Source organism: Acromyrmex echinatior, chromosome 12 (genome assembly GCF_024713525.1).
Source record: "Acromyrmex echinatior isolate Ae372 chromosome 12, ASM2471352v2, whole genome shotgun sequence".
NCBI lineage: Eukaryota > Metazoa > Arthropoda > Insecta > Hymenoptera > Formicidae > Acromyrmex > Acromyrmex echinatior.
In genome coordinates, this window is record NC_141863.1 from 12,464,986 (window position 1) to 12,489,549 (window position 24,564).

Genomic DNA, 24,564 nt, shown 5'->3' on the forward strand with positions numbered 1-24,564 from the left:
AGAACAGTTATTAGAGCTGCGTAATGTAAACGTCACTCGAGTGTCTTCGTGTATTATCTTATTATCCAATATTAAACACAAGATAAAATGATATGTGGGAGCATTCGGGTAATATTTCCGAACGTAACTCTCTCTAATATTTAATAATTCGCTTCGTGAAGCATATCATGTTTTTCTGTCAGATTTTTTCATTTTGAGAGAAAACGTGTCGAATAAATATATTTTTATCAAATTTCGTAGTAATGTCCCTATTCTAAATAATTATCACAATAAATAAATAAATAAATATAAATGTCTTATCAATGAAAAATTTGTTCCATGCGATTTTATCTCATTTAACCCTAATTATTTTTATTTTTATTTCCAATTTTATTTATACCGACTTTTCTTTATGATCGCTACAATTATACCAATTTAACTATTGTATATTAAATTATTATTATTATTTATTATTATTATTTAATTATTATATTTTTATTTAATTATTGTATTATTTGTTATTATTTGTGATAATTTCATGAAATTTTCAGATGGCTATTGTACTTGTGACATATGTGAAATGATCGTAGATGAAAAGAGTATTTCGACTCATGGATGTATGGAAGCATATAACCGGTTTTTCGTTGATAATTTTTTAATAATTTTTTTATCCATATTCACGTTAACTTTCAAATAAAGGATCAACCCAAAATCTCTTTTTTTATATTTTCTTTTTAAATATATTCTCTTTTTTTATATTTTCTTTTCAATTTGTACATTCATTAATGCATACCGATGCTATTAAGGTGAAATCACACGATCCGGAATAGGACTGCGGAATACAGAATGCGTCATTGAAGTAATCAATCAGCGCTATTCCGCACTTTTCCATCACGCAAGTTTTGTGTGCTATGTTCACATGATGCGTCAAAGATGTATCCAACATGAATATAATTTAAAAACTACTACTTCACATGAATATAATTTAAAAACTATTACTTCACATGAATATAATTTAAAAACTACTACTTCACATGAATATAATTTAAAAACTACTACTTGTTAATAATTTGCTTATTAAAATAAAATATAATTTTTCAAATTGTAAAAACAATTATCACTGTTGTAGTATTTAATGTTTTACAATTAATAATTTCGTGACAATTTTTTGAACTGCTTTAACGCATTTACTATCATTTTTCCGCATCATGTGAACATAGCACACAAAACTGGCGTGATGGAAAAGTGCGAAATAGCGCTGATTGATTACTTCAATGACGAAGTGCGGAAAAGAGCACACTGAAATCGCACGTAATGCATCATTGTTTTTTTGATCTTGATATCTATATTTATGCACTCAGATTTTTTAATTTTGCTTCATTCGTCTCGACATTACGCAATTTCATCATATCAATCAGCATCAAATTATTTTAACCTCTCAAAATACGACGGTTTATTACAAGAATAATAACTCTGCAACATCAAATGCGGAATAGCTGAATGATTGTTTCAATGACGCATTCTCTATTCCACACTGTGTGATTTCATCCTTAGTCTATTTTGTCGTAATTTCGCTTTATTTTTGTTATGCACAATCACATCAACTTGACAGATCCAATCGTAATACCGTTTTTGATGACATTTTGAACTTTACATAATACAATACAATACAATTAATATAATTGCCGTCAAAAATTTATCGCGCGCGCTGCTATCTCATTTATTGTACAATATATTGGGTCATCTAAAAAGTATCCGCGGTACTTTGTCACTAGATATATGACCATCAACACATCTAGTGACAAAAAACCGCGGATACTTTTTAGATGACCCAATATGAGTGACATTCAAGATTAACATACGAAATCACGTGATTCATTTGTTGCTGAATATGAGTGACGAGCCACACATACCTTAAGAGATTAACTGATACCATAGTTTCCATTTGCTAATAACGGAACAGCTGTTAGTTACACCGTTACCAACCTTGTAACTAAAAAGAATATTTTCGACATAGCTATCGGAACTCGGAACTACTGTGATCTTGTCAGTGTCTAGGGTGAAGATATAGCTATACGTTGGTGATCCTGCTATGGACGTAACCAATTTGCTGAACCGGCTTTCAATTTGAACGTTAATGCACGGCCGGTCAGCAAACGTTAGTAATTCTGGTATTGTAAGCAGAACTGTGTTTACGTGTGTTCGCCCACTCGTATGTAGCAACATTATTTATTACGTGTTTGTGAGAATCGATGTTACATCCGTTGACATTCGTATCGATCCAAAATAACAGCGACTATCTGCGCGTAATAGGAAATTTTAGATAATTGAATCAATAGCAATTTGACACGAGGACAGAGTCTTATAATCTGTGACTGTTTATTCATTTCTGAAAATCATGAAGTGACGTGTGTATCACACATAACAGTATTGAGTAACGTAATGTTCATTTTATCCTTATTTAATCTGACTCGTTCTGTTTTCACTTGTTTATACAGATGATGTAATCTCCCACACAGATGCTTCGAAATATCATATATTGTCATTATGTGAAAAGAGCAGACACGGGAGCAAAACAATTAATAGCAGAATAGCAGTTGCTCTGCAATTTTAAATACTTCAAAGATAAGTAAACTACGGACAATTGAATATTTGATTTTCGAGGGTGTTGTTTGTCTTGCAGATGCTGGCTGATAAGCCAGTCTTTGTTTTACATAATGACCGCTAGCGATATACAAGGTTCCCTGAAGGAAGCTCTATATGAAACATTAACTGGAATTTTGTCGCCACATCATGAAACTCGCAAAGCAGCAGAGCAAAGAATTCAAGCTTTGGAGGTGACTGAGGAGTTTGGTATACATCTGACAGAATTTGTCATTGATCCCAACAGTCATTTGCCAATCAGGCAATTAGCTTCTGTTTTGTTGAAACAGTATGTTGAGACGCACTGGTGCTCGTTAGCTGAGAAGTTCCGTCCACCAGAGCTTGATAATGCTGTTAAAGAAAGGATTAAAGAGTTACTTCCTTTAGGACTTCGAGAATCTATTAGTAAGGTAATTTATTCTAAGAATTAATTTAACTAAAAATAATGTTTTATATAGAGTGAATCAATTAAAGTGTTATAGAGTTATTTCTCAGAAACAAAGCTTTTTAAAGAAATATGTTTCATACAAAAATTTAGTTTGAAAGAGGACATAAGATCATGCCATTGGTTTGACCTTGGGGAAATTATTTGAAGATCACGTAAAGCATTATAAATTTTTTAAATGGAACCTCGTATATTTCATTGCATATTCTTAGTTATTCTTGAAAGCTTTCCAAAACATAATAATAAAATATTTTTTCATTAAGTACTTTTTGAGTTATAATACAGGGTAGTCTACAATAGAAGTGTAGCGATCGTGGAGTCTCAAGTTGTAGTGATTGTAGGATCTTAAGTCGTAAAAAATTGATCAATCATAGTCGATTATTATTATATTGGATTGTGATTGGTTAATTTTCTACAACTTAAGATAACCTATGACCATCATGACTTCTATTATAGATCCTGTATAGATAATTTAAGAAATTGATTTAAGAAATTGATTTAAGAAATTGATTTAAGAAATTGATTTAAGAAATTGCTGATTTACATGATCTTTAAACAACTCCTTAAGGACAAACTAATGGCATCATCTTATATTCTTCAAATCATACAACTTTTGTATAAAACATTTTTCTCCAAAATGTTTTGTTTCTGAGATATAAATTTGTAATACATTAAAGCCTATTCTACAATGTACTCTTTGTTCTCTGTTTCTTGCTTTTTATCCCTTGTTTTTTCCCTCCTTATAACCATTTTATCGATAGTTGCATTTCTTATTACATGTCTCCTGCTTCCTTCAAAGTTTGTTAATTTTTATCTTGGGCGACATAAAACAAAAAACCAAATAAGAAGCAAAAAGACAAGATATAAAAAAAATAGCAAAAAGCAGAAAACAGAAAACAAAAAGCACATTGTAGACTTAACTGATTTACTCTGCATAATTGTATTTGTATCTTTACTTAGTGGTAAAATATTTCGATTTACATTTGATTTGCAAGATGTCAGACAGGGCTCTATTTTAGGTACGAACTGCAGTAGCCTATGCAATATCTGGTATAGCACATTGGGATTGGCCTGAGAATTGGCCTGGATTGTTTGATGTACTTGTTAGCTGTTTAAGAGAAGAGAGCGAATATGCTGTTCATGGAGCAATGAGAGTGTTAACGGAATTTAGCCGAGATTTGACGGATGCTCAATTGCCTAATGTAGGACCCGTTATTCTTCAAGAGATGTACAGGATATTTCAAAGTGAAAATGTAATTTTAATAAAAGATCAAAACATCTACATATTTCTTTTATACATCTTATTATATTTCTAACTTTGTATTTCTTGCAGCAGTATTCAATTAGAACACGGGGACGTGCAATTGAGATCTTCATAACGATTACAACTTTGGTTGCTCATACAGGAGCGTATGAGAAGGGATTTATAGAACAGTATCTGCAGCCAATCATTCCTATGTTCTGTGAAAAGTTTGTTGAGTGCCTCAGAGTGCCTAATGGTCAAACCAGTGATTGTGGATTCAAAACAGATATTATTAAAGCTATAAACTGTCTTGTTATGAAATTGCCTAAATATATATCGGAGCTTTTACCTCAAATGCTGCCACCCATATGGGAAACTTTATGTCAAAGTGCAAAGACTTATCAAGAAATAACAGTCAATGCTGATAAAAATATTAATGATAAAGAAATTGATTCTGATGGTATATATTATTCTCTTGTATAATCAATAATCAATATTTTTCCTACAAGTATACATATTTTCCTACAAGTATACATATTTTTCAGGCGAAATAATTAATTCCAACAGTTTGATTATTGCCATTTTCGAGTTTGTTCAAACTATTGTGGATCGTAAGAGGTTTATGAATCTGTTGGATAATATGCTACCAGAAATCATGTATTATCTAATAATATTTATGCAAATAACAGTCGACCAGATCCAGCAATGGACAACCAATCCGAATCAATTTGTTGAGGAGGACGAGTGCACTTTTGATTATAATGTCCGAATCTCGGCTCAAGAATTTTTAACAGTGAGTACACTCAGATATACTGCCACAGACCCAGAAACGGGAAAAATCATGGAAATTAAATTGATCAGAGAAAACTCGGAAAAGTCAAAAATATAAAAGAGTCAGGAATTTTAAACTTGCTCACAATTTTCTTAAATTCTTAGATGCTCTTATTTTTAAAAGTATGACTTTTTAAGTATTTTTAATATCTATATTCAAAACTATATATTTTAAAAATTATATATTTTATAAATAATTTTTTTACTACAAGAGGACGCTTTTGAGATGCTCTTGTTAAAGCTCTAGATATATCAAAATAACACCAAAATAATCCTTTTATCTGAGCCGAATTGCCAATAACTTTCCTATAGGATATTTTGATCGCCATTTTCAACTTGATGGATGTAGCGCTTAATATTATTAGAAATTTTTTTTAATGTGATATGGTTATTAAATCAAAGATGAAAAATCTTTGCGCTACTTTGATATATCTAGAACTTTGGCTCTTGCGTTTCTTTTGCAACGCCGTTTCTTTTTCCATAAGAGCTAGAAGTTTATTAGCTAATATCCCTTGCTGCGTAGCAAACACAAACGTTTCCGCGTATTTTTTGTGTGCAGAAAATATTTTTTTTTCAACTACTGCATTTAGATTGTCAACTTATGATTATTATCCATCAGTAATATTAAATTGCTTTAACCATAAAATTAAGTATTAATGGACTTTCAAAGTTCAATTAATAACTAATACATAAAAGCAAGTGAGTAAACTACAGTAATTAATCAGTGTGTTATAATTATAGAATTAAAATATATTTAAGCAATTTCATTATATGCGTGACGCAATATCCAATTGAATATTTCGCGGATAATTTACATTTTAGTAAATAACAGTAAGTTAATTTTTTTTAAACTAAATTAAGTTAAACTTAATGACTTATAAAATTAATGTAGTTAAATTGAATGAAAAATTAATTTAGTTAAAGTCATATTAAGATTGAATTTACTCAAGTTAAATTTACTCGAGTTAAATAAAAAGTTAATTTTGTAAAACATTATTTTCAGAATGCCTTTTAAAGTTTTCTTTTAAATCAAATAACTTTAAATAACAAAACAATTGCAATAGATTATCAAATAAATTTAATATTTCAAAATAATAGGAATAAATCAGGCAACTGGAAGTCAAGCGCAGTAATTGAAGCGCAATTTTTTTATTACATGTATTCTTAACAATAAGCTAATGTATTAAACATTTCGACTTCATTTTGAGCCATCTTTAGTGAAAATGTAAGAATTGTTTTTCAAGCTCCATTTGGGAAGAAATGAGTGAATCGCTCCCACACACACACACACCCGCCTCCCCACACACACACACACACACACACACACACACACACACACACACACCCCACACACCGATTGTCAAACCAAGTGGTCTAGATCCTGCCAAAGGGAGTCGAGAATTACAATAAAGACATAGGTAGTCATATGGAAACTAGTTATATACGAGGCATATTCGGAAAGAAAGGTTACAACATTTTATGAAAATCGAAAAATGAATATTTATTAATAAAACTTATATGACATATTACACAAGTAAAGCACTATTTTTCTACGTAATCGCTATTCAGTTCCAAGCATTTGGTGAGCCGGTATCAACTTTTGTATTCCTGTGTCACGTTTCTGCCGCCACCTCCCTTGATCATTCACACGGCATTCTTCATCTCTTTGTTAGTAGAAAAGATCGCCATTATAAGCAGGATGGTTCAGAATATTTCAACCAAAACTGTTAAGGAGATCGATTGTTTTGCCTCCAATTTTTTGACTCCAGATCAATTCATTAATGCCGACAGATATTGCGTGACCCTCAAAGTTTCGACGGGTCATCCAAAACAAGAGGAGAGGGCGGCAAAGGACATGTGTCTGTTGCATGACAACGCTCGGTCCCACACCGCGCGCAAAACGATCGATCTCCTCAATAGTTTTGATTAGGATATTCTGAACCATCCTGCCCATAGTCCTAACCTAGCACCAAGTGACTTTTTTTTCATCCTGTTGAAAGAACACATGGGAGGGAAATGTTTTTTTACTGATGAGGTGAAGGATGTGAATGGTCAAGGGAGGTGGCGACAGAAACATGTGATAGAAGAATACAAAAGTTGATATCACGGTTCACCAAATGCTTGGAACTGAATAGCGATTACGTGGAAAAATAGTGCTTTATTTGTGTAACATGTCATATAAGTTTTATTAATAAATCTTCATTTCTCGATTTTTGTAAAATGTAATCTTTCCGAATACGCCTTGTAATTGTATAGCGATTAAAACGATTAGTTGGATAAACAATGTTGACTGTATGAAAGTCACACGACTTTGACTTTCTAGTTAAAATCCGATTAAACTCACATAGGATACTTTATTTTAATAATATCCAATGGACGTCATTTTTGGATATCATGACAATCTTCCTTGGATGTTCTTAATTATCCAACGGATATTCAGGGAATGTACAAGGATCTACATCCTACCGATATCCACAGAGGAACTATATGAGCTATCGCAATCAATAAATGAAAATGAATTGAAATGGAAATTTTTAATCCATCTAAATCCCTACTTTAAATCCATGAAAATGGATTCAATTCATGAAATAGATTGGACTCCCTGAAAATGAATGCATTTATATTTGACACTCAGTATTCGAAAAAAAATAATTCATATTTAAGATTTACAAATTTTATTTCTTTTTTTAAACAGAAATTTTATACGAGACGTTTGTAGCGAATTATTTGAAATTAACTGTTTAACTAGTTTTGAAAGACACTCTTGCCTTAGTGACATTTGAACCTGGAACCTCCGGATTAGTAATCTCCTTACGTACTACACCATTTCTTTAATTGATAAATGTGTTACTTATTGTCTATTTAAGTTCATTTAATAATCAGCGCACGCAATTATATGTACAGAGTGAGGTATTTTAATCGCCCCAGGTGGATGTCTCAAAAACTAAGAGAGATACCAGAAAAAGTTTTATATAAAAGTTATAGGTTTTCTTGGGGAAAAGAAGGTGAAAATAATGGATTTTATATAGAGAACACACATACACCATACCACACACATCACCACAAAGGTCAGGTCAAGATCGATATTTTTTAAATGGGAACCCCTATTTTTACATTAAGCATTTTGCGAATTACAAAACTTAACAGTTACTATACTGCCGACATTAGCATTATCCAAGTGTGCCACGTGGAGAGTATTCAGTCGGATTTAATGTCCTGTATGTGGGTGTGTGTGTACGCAACAACATACAAGCGTACATACCTCGTCAAACGAAAACGTATTGGATTGGATAAATCCGTATGAATCAAGTTTTTGAATCCGCGTTATTCGCGGAAAAGGTATTAAATTTTGTAGAGATTGAATACACTGAATCTGTTTCTAGATAAATATAATATTGTGATCTCTAGTGGATTTATATATTAGGTGTTGGAATTAATTCGTAGCGTTTTACAAGTGATGGGAAGTACTTTCATTAATGTATTTTTTAATGCTCATGTGAAATAAATAACATTCTTTCATTAAAAAACGCTACGAATTAATTCCAACACCTAATAGATTCAGAAATGAAATGCTAGTCTACAATCCCAGAAAGTGATTTATTATTGGAAAGTATGCACTAAGGTGATCACAGATATATAAATCATTTCTTCCTGAATGAACTCTTCCTGTACTATACATAGAGTAAACAACATTACGAATTCATGACGACAAGATGACTCCCGGATAATACTATCGTGATCAGGGTTATATCTAGAAATTATCTTGTCGCCATGGATCCACGATGTTACACATTCCATATATCACATTGGGGTTTTTGGGAGGCAATGATTTATGTGATGCGTGCTTTTCAACAATATCACTTTCCGAGATCGATGACTAACAGTTGGTTGGGTGGTCTCCCATGTTAGACAATTCTTCAAACGCACGTTAAATTTAAACGAATTAGTCGCACGTTCATTGCGTTGAACATTACCAAAAAAAAATTACCAATATGTAATTACGGATTTAATTGGATTGGCACGTTTCATTTCTATGCACATTAGATGAGATACAGAAAGTAAATAATTAATTCATAATTACTGATTCAAGCGGATTACGGATAGAAAACAGATTTAAAAAACTTAAAAACTTGATTTGATATCACTTCTCAATGAATTTTTAATAATTTCTCGATTACTGGAGCGTGTATGGGGAAACGGAAGGGAAATCAAAGTTATACATACTATATTCTTATTATTTTTTATTTTGTTATTAATTGGATTGGTTTGATAATTAACCAGCTCCAGATTGACTGCATGCATTTTTCCGTGCTTATAGCGTTACAAGACATGAGGGACTCGCGTAAATCAAACACTCCAAAGGGGAGTCCTGACACGTTCATGTCGTTCATCTTGGGTAATGCTAAGCATGGGGAAATGTTAGTGGTGCTGTAACTTTCAAGCCTCATAAAATACTTTATGAAAAATAACTTTGTTGTTTGAAAAAACCTCTTGACATCAGATATTAGATTCTAGAATCAAAAATAAGGTGTGTCATTAAAAAAATCGATGTGACTTTGACCTGACCTTGGCGACACCATCCAAGATCAGACTGATGGCCAGACCAATGAATACATCATTTAAAACCCTACAACTTTTGTAGGAAACATTTCTTTCGGAAATGCTTAGTTTTCAAGATATTTCACTGGTTTTTTAAAACATTTTACTCACTCTGTGTATATATGTACACACACGCACGCGCACGACACGCGCACGCACGCACAGTATTTCAAAATTCGTGGACACGGATTGCACAGCGTGATTGTATATGCCAAAAGAAGCAATTTTTTCCTCTAGTAAAATTGCGTTCAAACAGTATTTTTTAAATGAGAGCAATTTTAAGTTAATAAAGCGAATGAGCGCTCCAGCATGGATCAGGAGCAGCGCATACATGGCGCGACTCGATGTGTGATCATGTACGTCATTTTATAATTTTATTAAAGATTTTATAAAAACTATGCATAATATCTAAATATTATAATTATTCGTTGTCTAACCAATTTATTTTATTTTCAGTCGTTTCTTTCGTGCGTGCGTGCGTGCGTGCGTGCGTGCATGCGTGCGTGCGTGCGAATACACATTTCGGGTGTTCAAATTAAGCATTACAAATTTTTATCTCGGAAACATGGTTATTGAAAAAAACATTGAGAAAAATTGTTTCGACAAAAGTTATGAAATTCGGTCTATTTACTAATTTTTATCAGTTTGACTATGGGTGGCGTCGCTAAAGCTAGGTCAAGGTCACATCGATTTTTTTTAATGGAATACCCTATTTTTGTTTCTATAATCTATTAGCTGATTTCGAGAGTTTTTCCAAAACGTCATAAGAAAATATTTTTTTATTAAGCATTCTTTTTTAGTTATGATGCTGGAAAGTTACAGTACCGCCGGTAGCATGATCCAAATTGCCCGATCGACGGCTAAAACTTCTTTCTGAATGTTTTTCAAAATCATGTCCTGAATATTATTTGTCAAGATCAAAATCATTGAAGGTTCTACCTCTTTTTTTCATTTTTACGTAGAAATAATTTTTTTGCTAAATGGAAATAAAATAATGCAAAATGCACTGTTCAAGAAATATTTTAGTGCGTCAATTAAAATGATATACTCTATATGTATGTATAATATATATATATATGTATATATATATATACACACACACACACACACACACACGTACACATACACGCACACGCATACGCACACACACACTCACTCACACACACACACACACACACACACACACACAAGATGAGTCATTTTAAGCGATATACAAATGAAATATCGTAAAATATAAAAGATACGAAAAAATGTTTTAAATAAAAGTTGCTCAGTTATTATTAGAGAGAAAGAAAGTGGTAACTTTGGTTGACCTAGAGACATATCCAATTTTAAAATATCTTTAGTAGATCTGTAGTTATAGTCATCTGTAGCAAAACTATAACCGAAACACTTAATAAAATATAAACAATCTATACTATAATACAATTATAACTGTGATATGATATTGGATAAAATTTGACTAACTTGAGCCGATGAATTGGATATCCTAAAAAGATATCCAATATCGTATCACATACACACTATAGGATATCGATTTGTCAAATTGTCTCAGATAATTTGAGATAATCCTCAGCATAAAGTTTCTTGTGTGAGTAGGGTAGCTAGATCTAATCTAGGTAAACTAAGACATTTCTGATTGAAAAGAGTAAGACACTAAGATTCAAAAATAGGACAAAAAATAAGATATTTTAAGTTAAATTAAGTATATTTGAACTCAAAAGTAAAAGAAGAACATTTTAATCCTAAAAACATAGGGTGCTTGAATTAATTCTCACTGTTTTTTGCTAAAATATAAAACTCATATTTATTTCATCAAAAAGGTACTTGATATTTTATTCATAATATTATCCATAGAAAGCTACAACTTTTCCTACTTTCGAACAACAAATGGATTCCGCGGTAGAAAAATTCTAGGTTCTTTCGAGGCGATTCAGTCATCGAGCCATTTTTTATCTTCGAAATAACTGAAGTACTCAGAAAGACCATGCTACATCGACCAAAACAAATGGTAATCTGAAGGAGCAACGTCTAGTGAATAGGGCGGGTGGTATAAGATCCCATCCAAATGCCTCCAAGATTTCCTTCATTGATTTTGCAACATGTGGTCTAGCGTTGTTATGAAGAAGAATAACTTTGTTATGTCTTTAACCTATTGCGAGCGTTTTTCTTTGAGTGCTCGATTCAAATTGTGAGTAATTGACGTCGGTAGCGTTCAGCATTGAATGGTTTGGTTGCAGCAGCTCATAGTACACTACATCAACTTGATCTCACCAAATGCACAGCATAATTTTCTTTCTATGAATATCTTGTTTTGGCGTTGATGTTGATAATTCGCCAAGACGCATCCATGATATCTTGCGCTTAGGATTGTCATGACAAATCCATTTTTTATTGCCAGTCACAATTCGATGTAAAAATTTCTGTTTTTGTTTTTGAAGCAGCAATTCACAAATGGCTTAATGTCTCTTTCTCTCAATTCATTTGGGACCCAATTTCCTAGCTTCTAGATCATTGCTTTTAAACGTTTGCTATCGGTTGACTCATCGACATTTAATGTTTCCGACAACTCTTTGAGCGTTTGACATAAATCTTCTTGAAGTAATGTCTCCAATTCTCCATCTTCAAACTTTTTCGGCTGACCAGAGCGCTCTTTGTCATTTATGTCAAAATCGTTATTTTTGAATCTTCTAAAGCAATCTCTGCAAGTTGTTTCAGATAGAGTATGCTTCCCATAAACCTTTACTAGCAAACAATAATTTTCAGCAGCAGCAGATTTCTTGAGATTAAAACAGAAAAATAATGCTTTCCGCTCTTTTTTTTGGCGAAACCCGACATTTTTAATACGAATAAAAAATTGTGTTCTTTGCATCCGATTAAATGTTACATACTGATTATTAAAGCCTACTGATAATACTAGTACTTTCATATACATCAGTCACTTTCGGCCAAGTTGAAGTATTGATCTCTCCCGGTCAACAACAAGAATTAAGCACCTAAAAATATTTAGTATTGTATTAACAAAAAAATGGCTTTAATATGATATAATAATATCTAATAATTTTCAAATTTTATTATATTATAGATACATAGTAATCATTACCATGTATTTTATTGCAATGAGCTTAAAGCTCCTGAGTACTCGACTGGATCAACTAAGAACTTTGCGTTGACAGTGGCGACACAGAATCAGACGACAGTTTGGCGAAATCGGTAGCCATATACACAAGCACGAGATCATGCACATGTCGGCGCGCTGAAGGCGCTACAGTGCCTCGCGTCGATAAATAGTTGAACTTATAGGCGTGGAAAAGTCATGTTTTGATGACGAAATTTGTATTGCATGCCATTTCGTTATTATTTGCTCAATTGTGAAAATGTGACTTGTCTCGTACTTATCAAAGTCATTATTATCGACGAAAACTAAAGTTATTTTGAAATTTTATATGTAAAAACGTATTTTTCACTCGTTTCAACAGCTGTCAGATCGTGTATTTCTGCCCGAGTATAGAGTCACTTGCTTTTTACGACCATTTATTGATTATCAAAGGAAAAAAGGACAGTTGTCGATTTTTACAAATAGAGTAACATAAATTAACGTGTCATTCCTCCGCCTCTGATGTCACGATTCTAACATGGCGACTACTCAGGAGCCTCAATTTCTGCCCCTCCCCACTCAATTTCACTCCTCCCTCTCTCTCCCCATCTCTTCCTCTCACCATTCCCCTTTCCCCATCATCTCCCCTCCCCTCCCTTTCTCTCTCAAAATGAGTATATCCAAATACGCTAAAAACTCGGCCAGACGTCCCCGGGCGCTTTAAAAAAAAATATATGTCCAGAAAAAACTGGACGTCTGGTCATTCTATTCATGTGTGACAATGTTAACAGTGACTTAATAACTTCCGATCCCCTCGCTCGCTTCCAAGTTCCAAAAGTAGTATAAAAAAGACTACACATGACTAAAAATCGACTCCGACGCTTCCGGACGCCCGAAAAAACGAGTATATATCTGGGAAAAAGTGTATGGATGATTACCCTATGTGGGAATATTGCATCACGCGTAACAAAATTGTAAATATGCTTCACATCTTATAATTATAATTCACTGGTTACAATCATAGTTATTATATTTACTTGCCTTTATACAGGATGTATACTAACAAGGAATGTTTGTCCGATTTGATTCTTCATGAAATATGTTGTTAAACACAAAAATCTAAGAGACTTTTTTTTTATACGTGCGCTAACTCATGTTTAAGGGATGAAACATTTCTTTGAAGAAAAAAAAACAATATTTTTCAAGCTGAATGTCGTTGGAAGTATAAAAGATGGAAAAAAAATTGTTTAATAAAAGTTGTAGTTTCAAAAGTATTTTAAAGTTGTGAACCAAAAAATTTTTTGATTTTTTTTTGTTTGACGAAATATTCTCACCCCACACAATTATCTCAGATTTTTCAATTTTTTTTTACCAAATTAAAGATTTTTTTTCCAAATTCAACTATGTATAATAAAGTTATATTACATAACATATTATTTTTGAGAATTAATTATAAACTCTTCAGTACATACGCTATTTGTGCTCATGTGCATAAGTAACTATCGTCGAAACAATAAAATACATAAATCGATGAAGAAGAAAATTGATATTTTTAGATATTATAGATGATTGATATTATAGATTATAAATAACATTGACCGTTATTAACAGTAAGGATTATGATAGTTTTTATTATTCTTCCTTAAATGAGTAAAACTTTTGTTTTTATTCATCTCTATATTATACATTATTTCCTTATAACATTTTAATATTATTCTCTTAAAGTTATTTCTTAATGATCACTTTTGCTTCAACGTTCAATAACTCGGTAAAAAAAAATCGTAAAACACTCAATAAAAAAGCAAATTGAAGATTTACTCTTTCGACTACTGTAAAGCTCATTTTTGTGTGATTTTTACTTCACACTATAGATCTTTGTAAAATTTGCACAAAATGTTCAGATTTGACAGGTATTTGTTTGTGTTCGTATAGCTCCGTAAAGGATCAATCAAATTAAAATATTAATTGCCTTTAAAAAGTACAATAGAGATTTCAACTTTTAAAATGCTTTTTTAAAAATCTCGTTACGACTATTTTTGACGAAGTTATTTTTGAAGTTAAAGCATCATTTAGCGTTAAAAAGGCCAAATCAAAGTTTACGTATCTTTGCAAAAAATAATTACGAAGCGATGTTTGAAAGCGTTTTAAAGCTTACTTTCGCATGAAATATTAATTACCGATTTCAAAGCTAGAGATTACAAGCTTTCAAATGTTTTTTTTTTGTTTTTTGCCTACGATGATTTTTCGTCGAATTACGGTATTCTAGATATTGCGCAATTTTGAGCATGTTCGAAAGTGTTCCCTATTTTTTGTTGAGTAATATATAAACAAATTAAAAAAAGTATTAACTATACATACATAACAATAGTATAATTAAAAATAAATTACTAACTATTATAATGAAACAAATGTACTCTTGTTTTACTAAAATGTTATTTGTTTCATTAATGATATTATTGAATTAATAAGATTTTCAATTTGAATTTATAATACTATTGATAGAAAATTATTTTTCTCATGTAAAAATAAAAAATAATAGAAACATTTTGAAATACATTGCATTGCAATGCACATTTTCATAGAAATTAATATTTTACCATTTGTAGGCTCTTATTAATCATTTTGAGGAGAAGGCAGTACATATTCTTTGTGATGTAGTTACGCAACATATCGAAGCAACAAAGGCGCTACAAGCTAACGATGATAGCAACAGCAACGAAAGTTGGTGGAAGTTACGGGAATCCTCTATTTTGGCATTGAGTCTTTCTAAGAATTGTGTCATTGAAAAACAGCAAACTGGAACATTGCAGTTTGATATTATTAGATTTCTAGATATAGTTGTTTTGGGAATGTTAAATGATTCGGGTAATTAATCGTGTGTATATGTGTATATATATATATATGTGTGTGCGTGCATGCGTACGTGCGCGTGTGTGTGTGTGTGTGTGTCGAGTATATGGGGCATTTCACGCCAAATCAGACGACTTTCATCATCGACATCTGCAGATTTTTTACTGATTTTTTAATATATTTCTCATTAAAATATGTATTCAGTTATTTTTTTAGATTTTTACCTCCATTTTTACCTCCTTAGATATGAATTTTTTAATATTTTCAATTTATTTTATTTCGTAAACGTTTATATAACTTCTGTTTAAATTCTTGAAAAACAAAATAACCACATCAAATTGTTCGTCTTGATTTTTTATAAAAAAAAAAAAATATGAAAAAAGTTTCAAGTTTTTGTTTCTAAAAAATTTTTTGTTTCGAAAAATCTAATGAAAATCAGTAGGAGTCAGTGACAAAGGCAAAAAGTCGCTCCGATTTGTCGGAAGAATGCCCCATACATACAGTGATACATGCAACTTGTATCCCTGAAAAAAACTATAAAGTATAAACTATAAATTATATGAAAAACTATTTTATATATATATATATATATATATATATATATATATATAAGTTGTATGACTTTGGGGAGGGGGGAGCTTTACATAGTGCATAAATTTTTTTTATAGGTGAAGAGGCTAAAAAATTTTCAAAGTTAATCTCATTCTTTTAAATGGAATTATATGAATTTTTTACATAATATAATTCCTCTAACTGTTCTGTACATAAACGTATTCAGATAAAGATATCGAAAAACCGATAGTTTACGAGATACTTTATTCCGGCACATATTGATATAAAATATAAAATATTATATCTCTTAAAGTATTAATTTTTTAATAATGATACCTTAATACTTTTATGAACAGAATAATAAGATGAATCAAATAGTATAAAAAAATGTAGTTACTTATTTAAAAAATTATCCATTTTGCCCACATATTTTTCAAAAGCAATTATGTTTCTTTACACCAATTAATTTATCTTGTTCTATTCATAAAAGTATTAAGGTACGATTATAAAAAAAATTAATGTTTTATGAGATATTTTGTGTTAATACGTGCCGGAATAAAATATAAAATATCTCGTAAACTATTGATTTTTCGATATTCATCTTAATATTTTTATATGCAGAATAGTTAGAGGAGGTCATATTGTATAAAAAATTCATATAATTCATGAAATTGACATTTTTTTAACACTTCCACTTGTAAACAAATTTATGTACTATGTAATGACATAAATTCGAAATCATGCAACTTTTGTATATGATAGTTTTTCATGCAACTTAAGCCTATTCTACAATGTGCTCTTTGCTTCCTGTTTAAACGGAATAAGAAGCAAAAAACAAACAAGAAAAATTGCAAAAAATTGCAAAAAACAAGAAACAGGAAACAAAATGCACATTGTAAAACAAGCTTTATAGGTAAGTTTTTCGAGGTATGCCTCACTCTGTATATGTACACGCACGCTCGCGCGCGCGCACACACAAGGCGATCCAGAAATTTGGGACTATTTTTACATGCAGATTGTAGATAGAATGGATTAAATTGAATCAAAAAGTCCTGTAAAAAAAAATAATAAAATTAACTTTTATAATTTTCGCAATAGTTAACAAGTTATTAATTATTAAAAATTGTATTAGTCCGGTTTACTACCGAATGCAAGCGCATGGTGAGCGGCGAGATGCAGCCGCTCAAGTTGCTAGGTCTAGACACGCGGAACTGTTTATTACTCATTAACAATTCTCTGCGTGCCTAGCAACCTTGATCACTGGACGGGCTGCATCCAGTGATACATATTTGAGTCCGGGCTTTGAACACACCGCGTTCGGTACGGCTCGGCTCAGAGCATTCAAAGCGACTGAGCGACAGCGAGATACGTTCGTCCTTCTCGCGTTCGGCAATTTTTGTTGCCTCGAGTGCGATTCGAATATGCATTACCGGATGCATCTCACCATTCGTCGTGCGCTTGCATTCGGCAGTAAGCCTGGCTAATACGGCAATTTTTAATAATTAATAACTTGTTAACTATTGCAAAAATTGAAAAATTGTACAGGATTTTTCGATTCGATTTAGTCTGTTCTATCTGTATATGAAAATAGCCCCAAGGGTAATTTTAGTTTAATCTTAACAGACAGATATTTCAAAAATATATAATATTACCAAAAAACATTCTAAATAAAAGTTGTATGGGGACGTTCAATGATAACTATACAACTTTTTGAAATGTTTTTTTTTTGGTACAATTGCATATTTTTGAAATATTTGTCTGTTAAAATGAATCATTTTGTATGTAACAATTTATTAGGTTTCGACATATTTACGAAATGGAAACCTAATCAATTTATTTATTATCTCAGGATCGCCCCCGTTGCTTCTCGGTCGTTGCTTATGTCTCGGTGGACGATACGCCAAGATAATGCCACCTGAAGTAAGTTCCCGATTTCTGGAAGCGACAGTTAATGGTTTACAGGAAAATCAACCACCTTGTATACGCATTAGTGCTGTTAAGGCAATATATTGGTTTAGCGAAGCGTCAACTGGGAAGGATCCCATCATCAACATAATACGTTGTCATATGCCCAACATTTTTCAAGGATTGTTTAATCTAGTTAGTCAACCTAGCACAGACGTTTTGACTTTGATCATGGAGACATTTCAAATGCTAATTTGGGTAATGCCGTCGCTCTTCGTACATACATTTTTCTTGCGATGTATTTTTATTATTTAAGTTACTTGAATCTTATTTATGTTTATAGCAACATAAAGAATTTACAGCATCAGTGGAAAACAAGATTTGCCCTTTGACAATTGCAGTATTTGTAAAGTTTCATAGCGATCCGGCAATCTTAGACATATGCCAGGACATATTTAAGGACTTGACACAGAATCCGAGTTGCATCGAACCTTTGCAAACTCGTATAATATCGACTTTAACAAGCATGATGATAACTCCTATAAATAAATCAAAGGATGGTATAAATGGTATACTCTTTTTTTTATCTTTTTTTTTGAAATTTAATCGTTCAATTTAACCAAGCCATTAGCTTTTTGTTTTTTTTTTGTCAGAGGGATCTCGAGCTGTAGCATTGGATGTGTTGAAAGTTCTGGTGCAATATTCGCCGACGCCTCTGAGTAACACTTTGGTGGAGACTGCTTTTCCGACTGCCTGCCATTGTATTCTCAATTCGGAAGACCACGCGACGCTGCAGAGTGGCGGGGAACTCATACGCACGTATTTATCCGTGGCAGCGCAGCAGATCATCACTCATCGAGACAACGAAGGCCAAACTGGTTTACAGTACATACTGCAGATAATCGCTCAGCTCTTAAATCCGCAGGTGACATTGCCGTCTTATCCGCCAGCTTATTTAATTTCGGAAAATTAAGTACTCTTGTTAAGAACTAGTTACATACATGTATGTGTACGTGGAATAATTTCAGTCGAGCGAATTCACTGCCACTTTTGTCGGGCGTTTGGTCACAACACTGATTCGAAATGTAGGGGACAGTCTGGGTGAGAATCTCGACTTGCTGTTGAAAGCGGTGCTGAGCAAGATGCAGAGCGCAGAGACATTGATCGTGATGCAAAGTCTGCTAATGATTTATGCGTATCTTATAAATACGCAGTTTAACGCTGTGCTAAATTTTCTGTCAACTGTGCCTGGGCCAACGGGACAGAGTGCACTTGCGTTTGTACTGTCTGAGTGGGTCAGTAGGCAGCACTTATTCCTCGGTAGATATGATCGCAAAGTAGCGACAATCGCATTGTGTAAGATCATGGAATACGGAGTCACTCACGGAGACAGTAGATTGGATGAAATTGCGGTGAAGGGAGATATGATCATCTCAGGTTTGTAGTAGTCTTAGATTAATGTTCGACAAATATATTATTTATAGAGAATTGTTTTAGATCAATCGAAATAAACGCGCAATTATTACAGCGCCAATTCCTAAAGGCCCATTCGTATTTTGATTACATAAAAAAATTAAGCAAATTAACAAGTATACGGTGAATTTTTTCCATAGATCTTTTACATGGATATTCCTTGCAATTATAATCAGAGGACCGAGTTGATAGAGTGAGAAAGTATAGAACGGAATCCACAAACGTTGTTCAAGATTCCAGATGGTCTTAAGTTGTGCTTGAGATGTCATGAACCAATCAGAGAACATATCAGAGTATTAGCATCTTAAGACATTGCTTAAGATTGTCTTGAGATTAAGAACGGACTGGATTCTGGCCTATAATTTCTTCTATCCTTCTGAGAATAAGACTGCGCAAGCGCAATCATAATGTTAGATAAAACATGTAAATAATCGATTATATATATATAAAATCGACATCAGCCTTTACAGCTATTAAACGAATGGATAATTAGAAAGATTCACATTTTATTAAAGAAATTGAGAGTTAAATGGAACTGAAAAGATATCTTTCGCGTAAAAAAAAAGTAAGAGAAAATATAAAAAAGCAATTTATAATGCATTATGAGAAAAATATAAATTTACAGATATGCATAAACATGCAATAAACTTCGATTAGTTTTATTACATTATAAGTCATAATCGTTCATTAAATATTTACGAATGAAAGGAAATATTGTCATTTTTCCTTCAATACATCACATAGCGCACATCGTCTTATTATGTTTGCAAAATTTAGTCAATTATAACAAATTGATTAAAATGTCACTGCATGATATATTTGTAAAACTATTGATTATTTCTCGTATGTCACTTCGAGCATCGACGTGTCGTACATTTAGTGTAAAGAAGGATAGAAGATACAACGCATTTACTGTCTCTTTCTATATATATAATGGGAAAGACGTATCCATGTATATAAGATCTATGATTTTTTTCGTTCACGAATATAAAATAAAGAGTTTCACAAAAACTAAACAAATTCAAAAAGTAAAATTTTCAAGAAACAAAGAAAGATTTCTCGTCTTCACACTATTCATTGTATGAATATGATAATTTTTATCCGAATATAAAATAGATATAAGAACGAAGTTTTAAACTTGAATTAATATTTTGAGGACTCATTAAAAAAAAATTTAAAAAACTCATTCCTAATTCTTGCGGAAATTTTATATTCACTACTTATTTATCACATAATATTTTACGTTGATCTTTTTTTATAACATTAATAATGATGAAGGTGAAAAAGAAAATTTATTGAAGTATAAAGTAATTTTTTACTTTTTATTTACGAAATTCTGTAAGTTGTAACAAAAACATTCTTTGCAAATATTAATTAAATTCTTATATTTCTTATTTTTTGTTTAATTTTACGTAGGAAAAATTGTTCACTATATATATATATATATATATATATATATATATATATATATATTATATATTATATATTATATATCCAGATAGCCAAATGTAGAAAGCAGATTTTTTAAATGTCTGCTACACACTATGCCAACAAAATAACAAGACAACAACAGAATTGTTACAGAATTAGATGTACATAATATTATTGACTATTAGAAAAAACGTAACAGAATCGGCAGAATCTACTCAGTTCCTTCCAACAATTTGCCTTCACATTATATCGACAGGTGATATTAACAGAATACAAGCCTAATGCGGGCGCAATTGATGGCAGACTGCCGTCATTTTCTGTTCGAACCTGCTGAGAATCTGCTAGAAGCACAGAACTATATGGAAGAGGAATAGCCTATCTAACCAATGACTGGAAAGTGTGAGCAAGATTGAGAGACAGAAGATGTATTTCTGTCCTACTCAGTAACTTTTCTTTTTTCTGCGCATGTGCCAAGTGAGGCGTGGCGTTTTAATCACCGCGCGAATTCTCTCTTTAACTTACTTCACTTGCTTTATATCTACTTACTTTATTACTTACTTTAATTTACTTTATAAAACATAACATAAAATTGCAAATTGTATATTAAAGGATTAATGTTATATTAATGAAAAGAAAAAATAACTTGATAAGATATAAGAATATACAGTGATTGACAAAAAAAGAGACCACTGTAATATTATAAGTTTTTATTAACAAAATTTAATATTTATAACAGATTTTTCTTTATCTTGTTCAAATTAATTCATATTTAATTTTTTTTTTTAATGATTCACTTAATACTAAGACAAAAAAAAGGGACCACTGTTTTAATTAAGGATATTTTATAGGCTGCGCTCGGAGAGCGAAACGAGTTTGTTTTGCTTGTTTTGTTTGTCCTTTGATGTTATAACGTATCTGTTTTAACTACTGCTAGACACGATAATCAACAATTGCTTTGCGAAAATGGCTGGAAAACACTTCTATACAAATCCGAAAATTAATTATAAAAGACATCCAGGAAGGTATTTCACAGAGAACAGTAGCTGTAAAATTTTGTGTTAGCAAGACTCAAGTGCAAAAGTTGTGGAAAAAGTTTCAAGTGACCGGTTCAGTTGGGGACATTGCAGGAAGAGGAAGAAATCGGGCGACCACGTATCGAGATGATTCTCGTATTATACGAGAAATTAAGAAGAATCCATATTTAACGGTACGAGCTATTCAAGAAAACCTTCAATTAGACGTATCTCATAAAACAATCTGATGGAGGCTTCGCGAAGCAAACTTACACGGCCGATTTGCAAAAAAACGGTCTTTTATTAGCAAACGAAATAAAATAAAGCGATCTAGAGTTCGTGAAAAAATATGTAGAAATGCCAATCAACTTCTGGAAGAAAGTTCTGTGATCCGATGAAAGTAAGTTCGAATTATTCAACCGAAAAACAAGGCTCAGAGTATGGAGAAAGACTGGAGAAGAATATCAATAGCGTCATTTGCAGCAAACTATAAAGCACGGAGGAGGCAGCATTATGGTCTGGGGTTGCTTTAATTGGTCAGAAATAGGAAATTTGGTAAAAATCGATGGCATTATGACCACAGATACATCGATATTCTTCGTGAAAATCTGAAGATATCATTGCTTCGCGTTGGATTGGAAAATAATTTTATCTTTCAACAAGACAATGACCCGAAGCATACGGCAAAAAGAAGTCAAGCATTCATGAAATCTAACAGAATTAAACTTCTTGATTGGCCTCCACAATCACCTCAATCCCATAGAAAATCTATGGATAAGAAGATCCGTTTTGGATAAGAAGATTGATAAAACCAGAGTGATTAATAAGGAAAATTATTTCACAGCACTTCAAAAAACCTGGGAGGAGGTGGATGAAAAATACATTCAAAGCCTCGTAGAAAGTATGCCAAGACGACTTCAGGCAGTAATCAAAGCAAAAGGAAGTCATACTAAATATTAAAATGTATTTTTTTTGCTTTTTCCAATTTTCTTCAAATTTTATTTATAAAAAATAAATATGGTCCTTTTTTTTGTCCTAGTATTAAGTGAATCATTTTTCAAAAAAATTAAATATAAATTAATTTAAACAAGATAAAGAAAAATCTGTTACAAATATTAAAATATTGTTAATAACAAACTATCTGAGCTAAATTATTTTAAGTTTTCTTCATTTTTTGACAATTTTTTGAAAAACTTATATTACAGTGGTCTCTTTTTTTTGTCAGTTACTGTATGTATGTTGAATTATACAGAATATGATGAATTATATATATAATGCTCAAATTATAAAGAGTACATAATTATAAAAAGTATAATTATGTCAATTGTACGTCATACGAGAGTATGATAGTAATTAAAAACTTTTAGAAAATACTCAAAATAAATAATTAAAAAGAAATTAAAATTGAAGTTAAAAATACTCATAAATACTTAAATAACTGATGATAAAAATGTATCATTTTTGAATATTTGTGGCGTTTTTTTTTGTTTTTATGACATTTGAGAATTTTGCTTCGTGATATAGGCATATTTTAACATAGACTTCAATGATTCATTTTATCAGCTATATTCTATAATTATCGAAAATTTTTTAGTTTTTTATATATTCAAACATAGCATCGTGCATAAAACATAATCAATCACAAGTATTAACAATTTTTAACGCTAAAAAATCTTTAATATTTTTTTTAACAAAAATAAGATGATTATTCTGTCTTATAATTTTTGCACGCGTTTGTAACTTTTACATCTTCCGAAGGAATCGTTAATTTCCCTCTGTTTTTTAATATAATTTAATTTGAAGTATTATTCATATTAAGAAAGAGACACGTCTCACATATCTTTTTATCGGATTATTTTTCGGATTAATTGTTTTATCACCAAGCCACTGATATTACATCACAACATCTTCCACATATGGACTGAGAGACCATACGTGGATCTACATAATCATGATCAAATATATCAGTAGAATCATACAATTCAGTATACATTGGATCACAGTATTTTTTTGTTGAAGATACATGCAATATATGAATATCGTTAATTAATTAAGCAATTGCCGATGCATTAATTTTATGCCTAACCATCAACCTTTTATATGCTGCTTCAAATTCTTGAGCGTTAGGATTGTCATTGAATCCTCCCCGACTTCTTATGGTGCTAAAATATGTCTCCAAATGATCTTGATTGAGCTTAAATGATAATAAATAATTCAATTTTAATTATTTCAAAACATCCCATAACTCAAATATATTTTTTAAATAGATAATGAATTCTAGAAAGCCAACTTTTCTAGGACTTTTTAGAATCGATAAATCTCGTACAGTTTTTAAATCGCTAATGTATTGTATAATGTTATCAGCATGAGCTTTTAACTCATTATAGTTTTTATGTGTCTTAAATTCTCTCTGCAAGCTGACTGCACACGTTCAAAGTATCAAAAACATTATTGAACATCATTTAACCGTGTTTTCGAGAAAAAAAACTGCTTAAAACCAGTT

At 31.6% G+C, this 24,564-nt stretch overlaps 1 protein-coding gene and 1 long non-coding RNA gene across 9 annotated transcripts in view; one reads left to right on the plus strand and one right to left on the minus strand.

Annotated features, from left to right (window-relative positions):
• The first annotated feature begins 1,820 nt into the window (after positions 1-1,820).
• The window catches only part of Ipo9 (Importin 9), a 39,616-nt gene continuing 16,872 nt past the window's right edge, over positions 1,821-24,564 (plus strand). Inside the window, exons 1-11 of one of the 6 annotated variants that reach the window (XM_087411607.1) lie at positions 1,821-2,387; positions 2,478-3,032; positions 4,087-4,320; positions 4,401-4,770; positions 4,856-5,103; positions 15,444-15,702; positions 18,089-18,402; positions 18,488-18,713; positions 18,798-19,069; positions 19,173-19,581; positions 21,305-22,754. In XM_087411607.1, coding sequence (XP_087267733.1) covers positions 2,697-3,032; positions 4,087-4,320; positions 4,401-4,770; positions 4,856-5,103; positions 15,444-15,702; positions 18,089-18,402; positions 18,488-18,713; positions 18,798-19,069; positions 19,173-19,581; positions 21,305-21,330 — 2,694 coding nt within the window. In that variant the 5' untranslated portion in view covers positions 1,821-2,387; positions 2,478-2,696 and the 3' untranslated portion in view covers positions 21,331-22,754. Of the gene's footprint in view, positions 2,419-2,477; positions 3,033-4,086; positions 4,321-4,400; positions 4,771-4,855; positions 5,104-15,443; positions 15,703-18,088; positions 18,403-18,487; positions 18,714-18,797; positions 19,070-19,172; positions 19,582-21,304; positions 22,755-24,564 lie in introns of those variants that run through there. The other 5 variants (XM_011051740.2, XM_011051739.2, XM_087411605.1 and 2 more) reach the window with 5 other exon arrangements.
• LOC105143417 (uncharacterized) overlaps positions 2,959-24,564 on the minus strand; it is a 30,119-nt gene continuing 8,513 nt past the window's right edge. The window contains exon 5 of one of the 3 annotated variants that reach the window (XR_015546843.1): positions 2,959-2,973. This is a non-coding gene — a long non-coding RNA (uncharacterized LOC105143417). Of the gene's footprint in view, positions 2,974-11,520; positions 12,737-24,116; positions 24,256-24,564 lie in introns of those variants that run through there. The other 2 variants (XR_015546842.1, XR_015546841.1) reach the window with 2 other exon arrangements.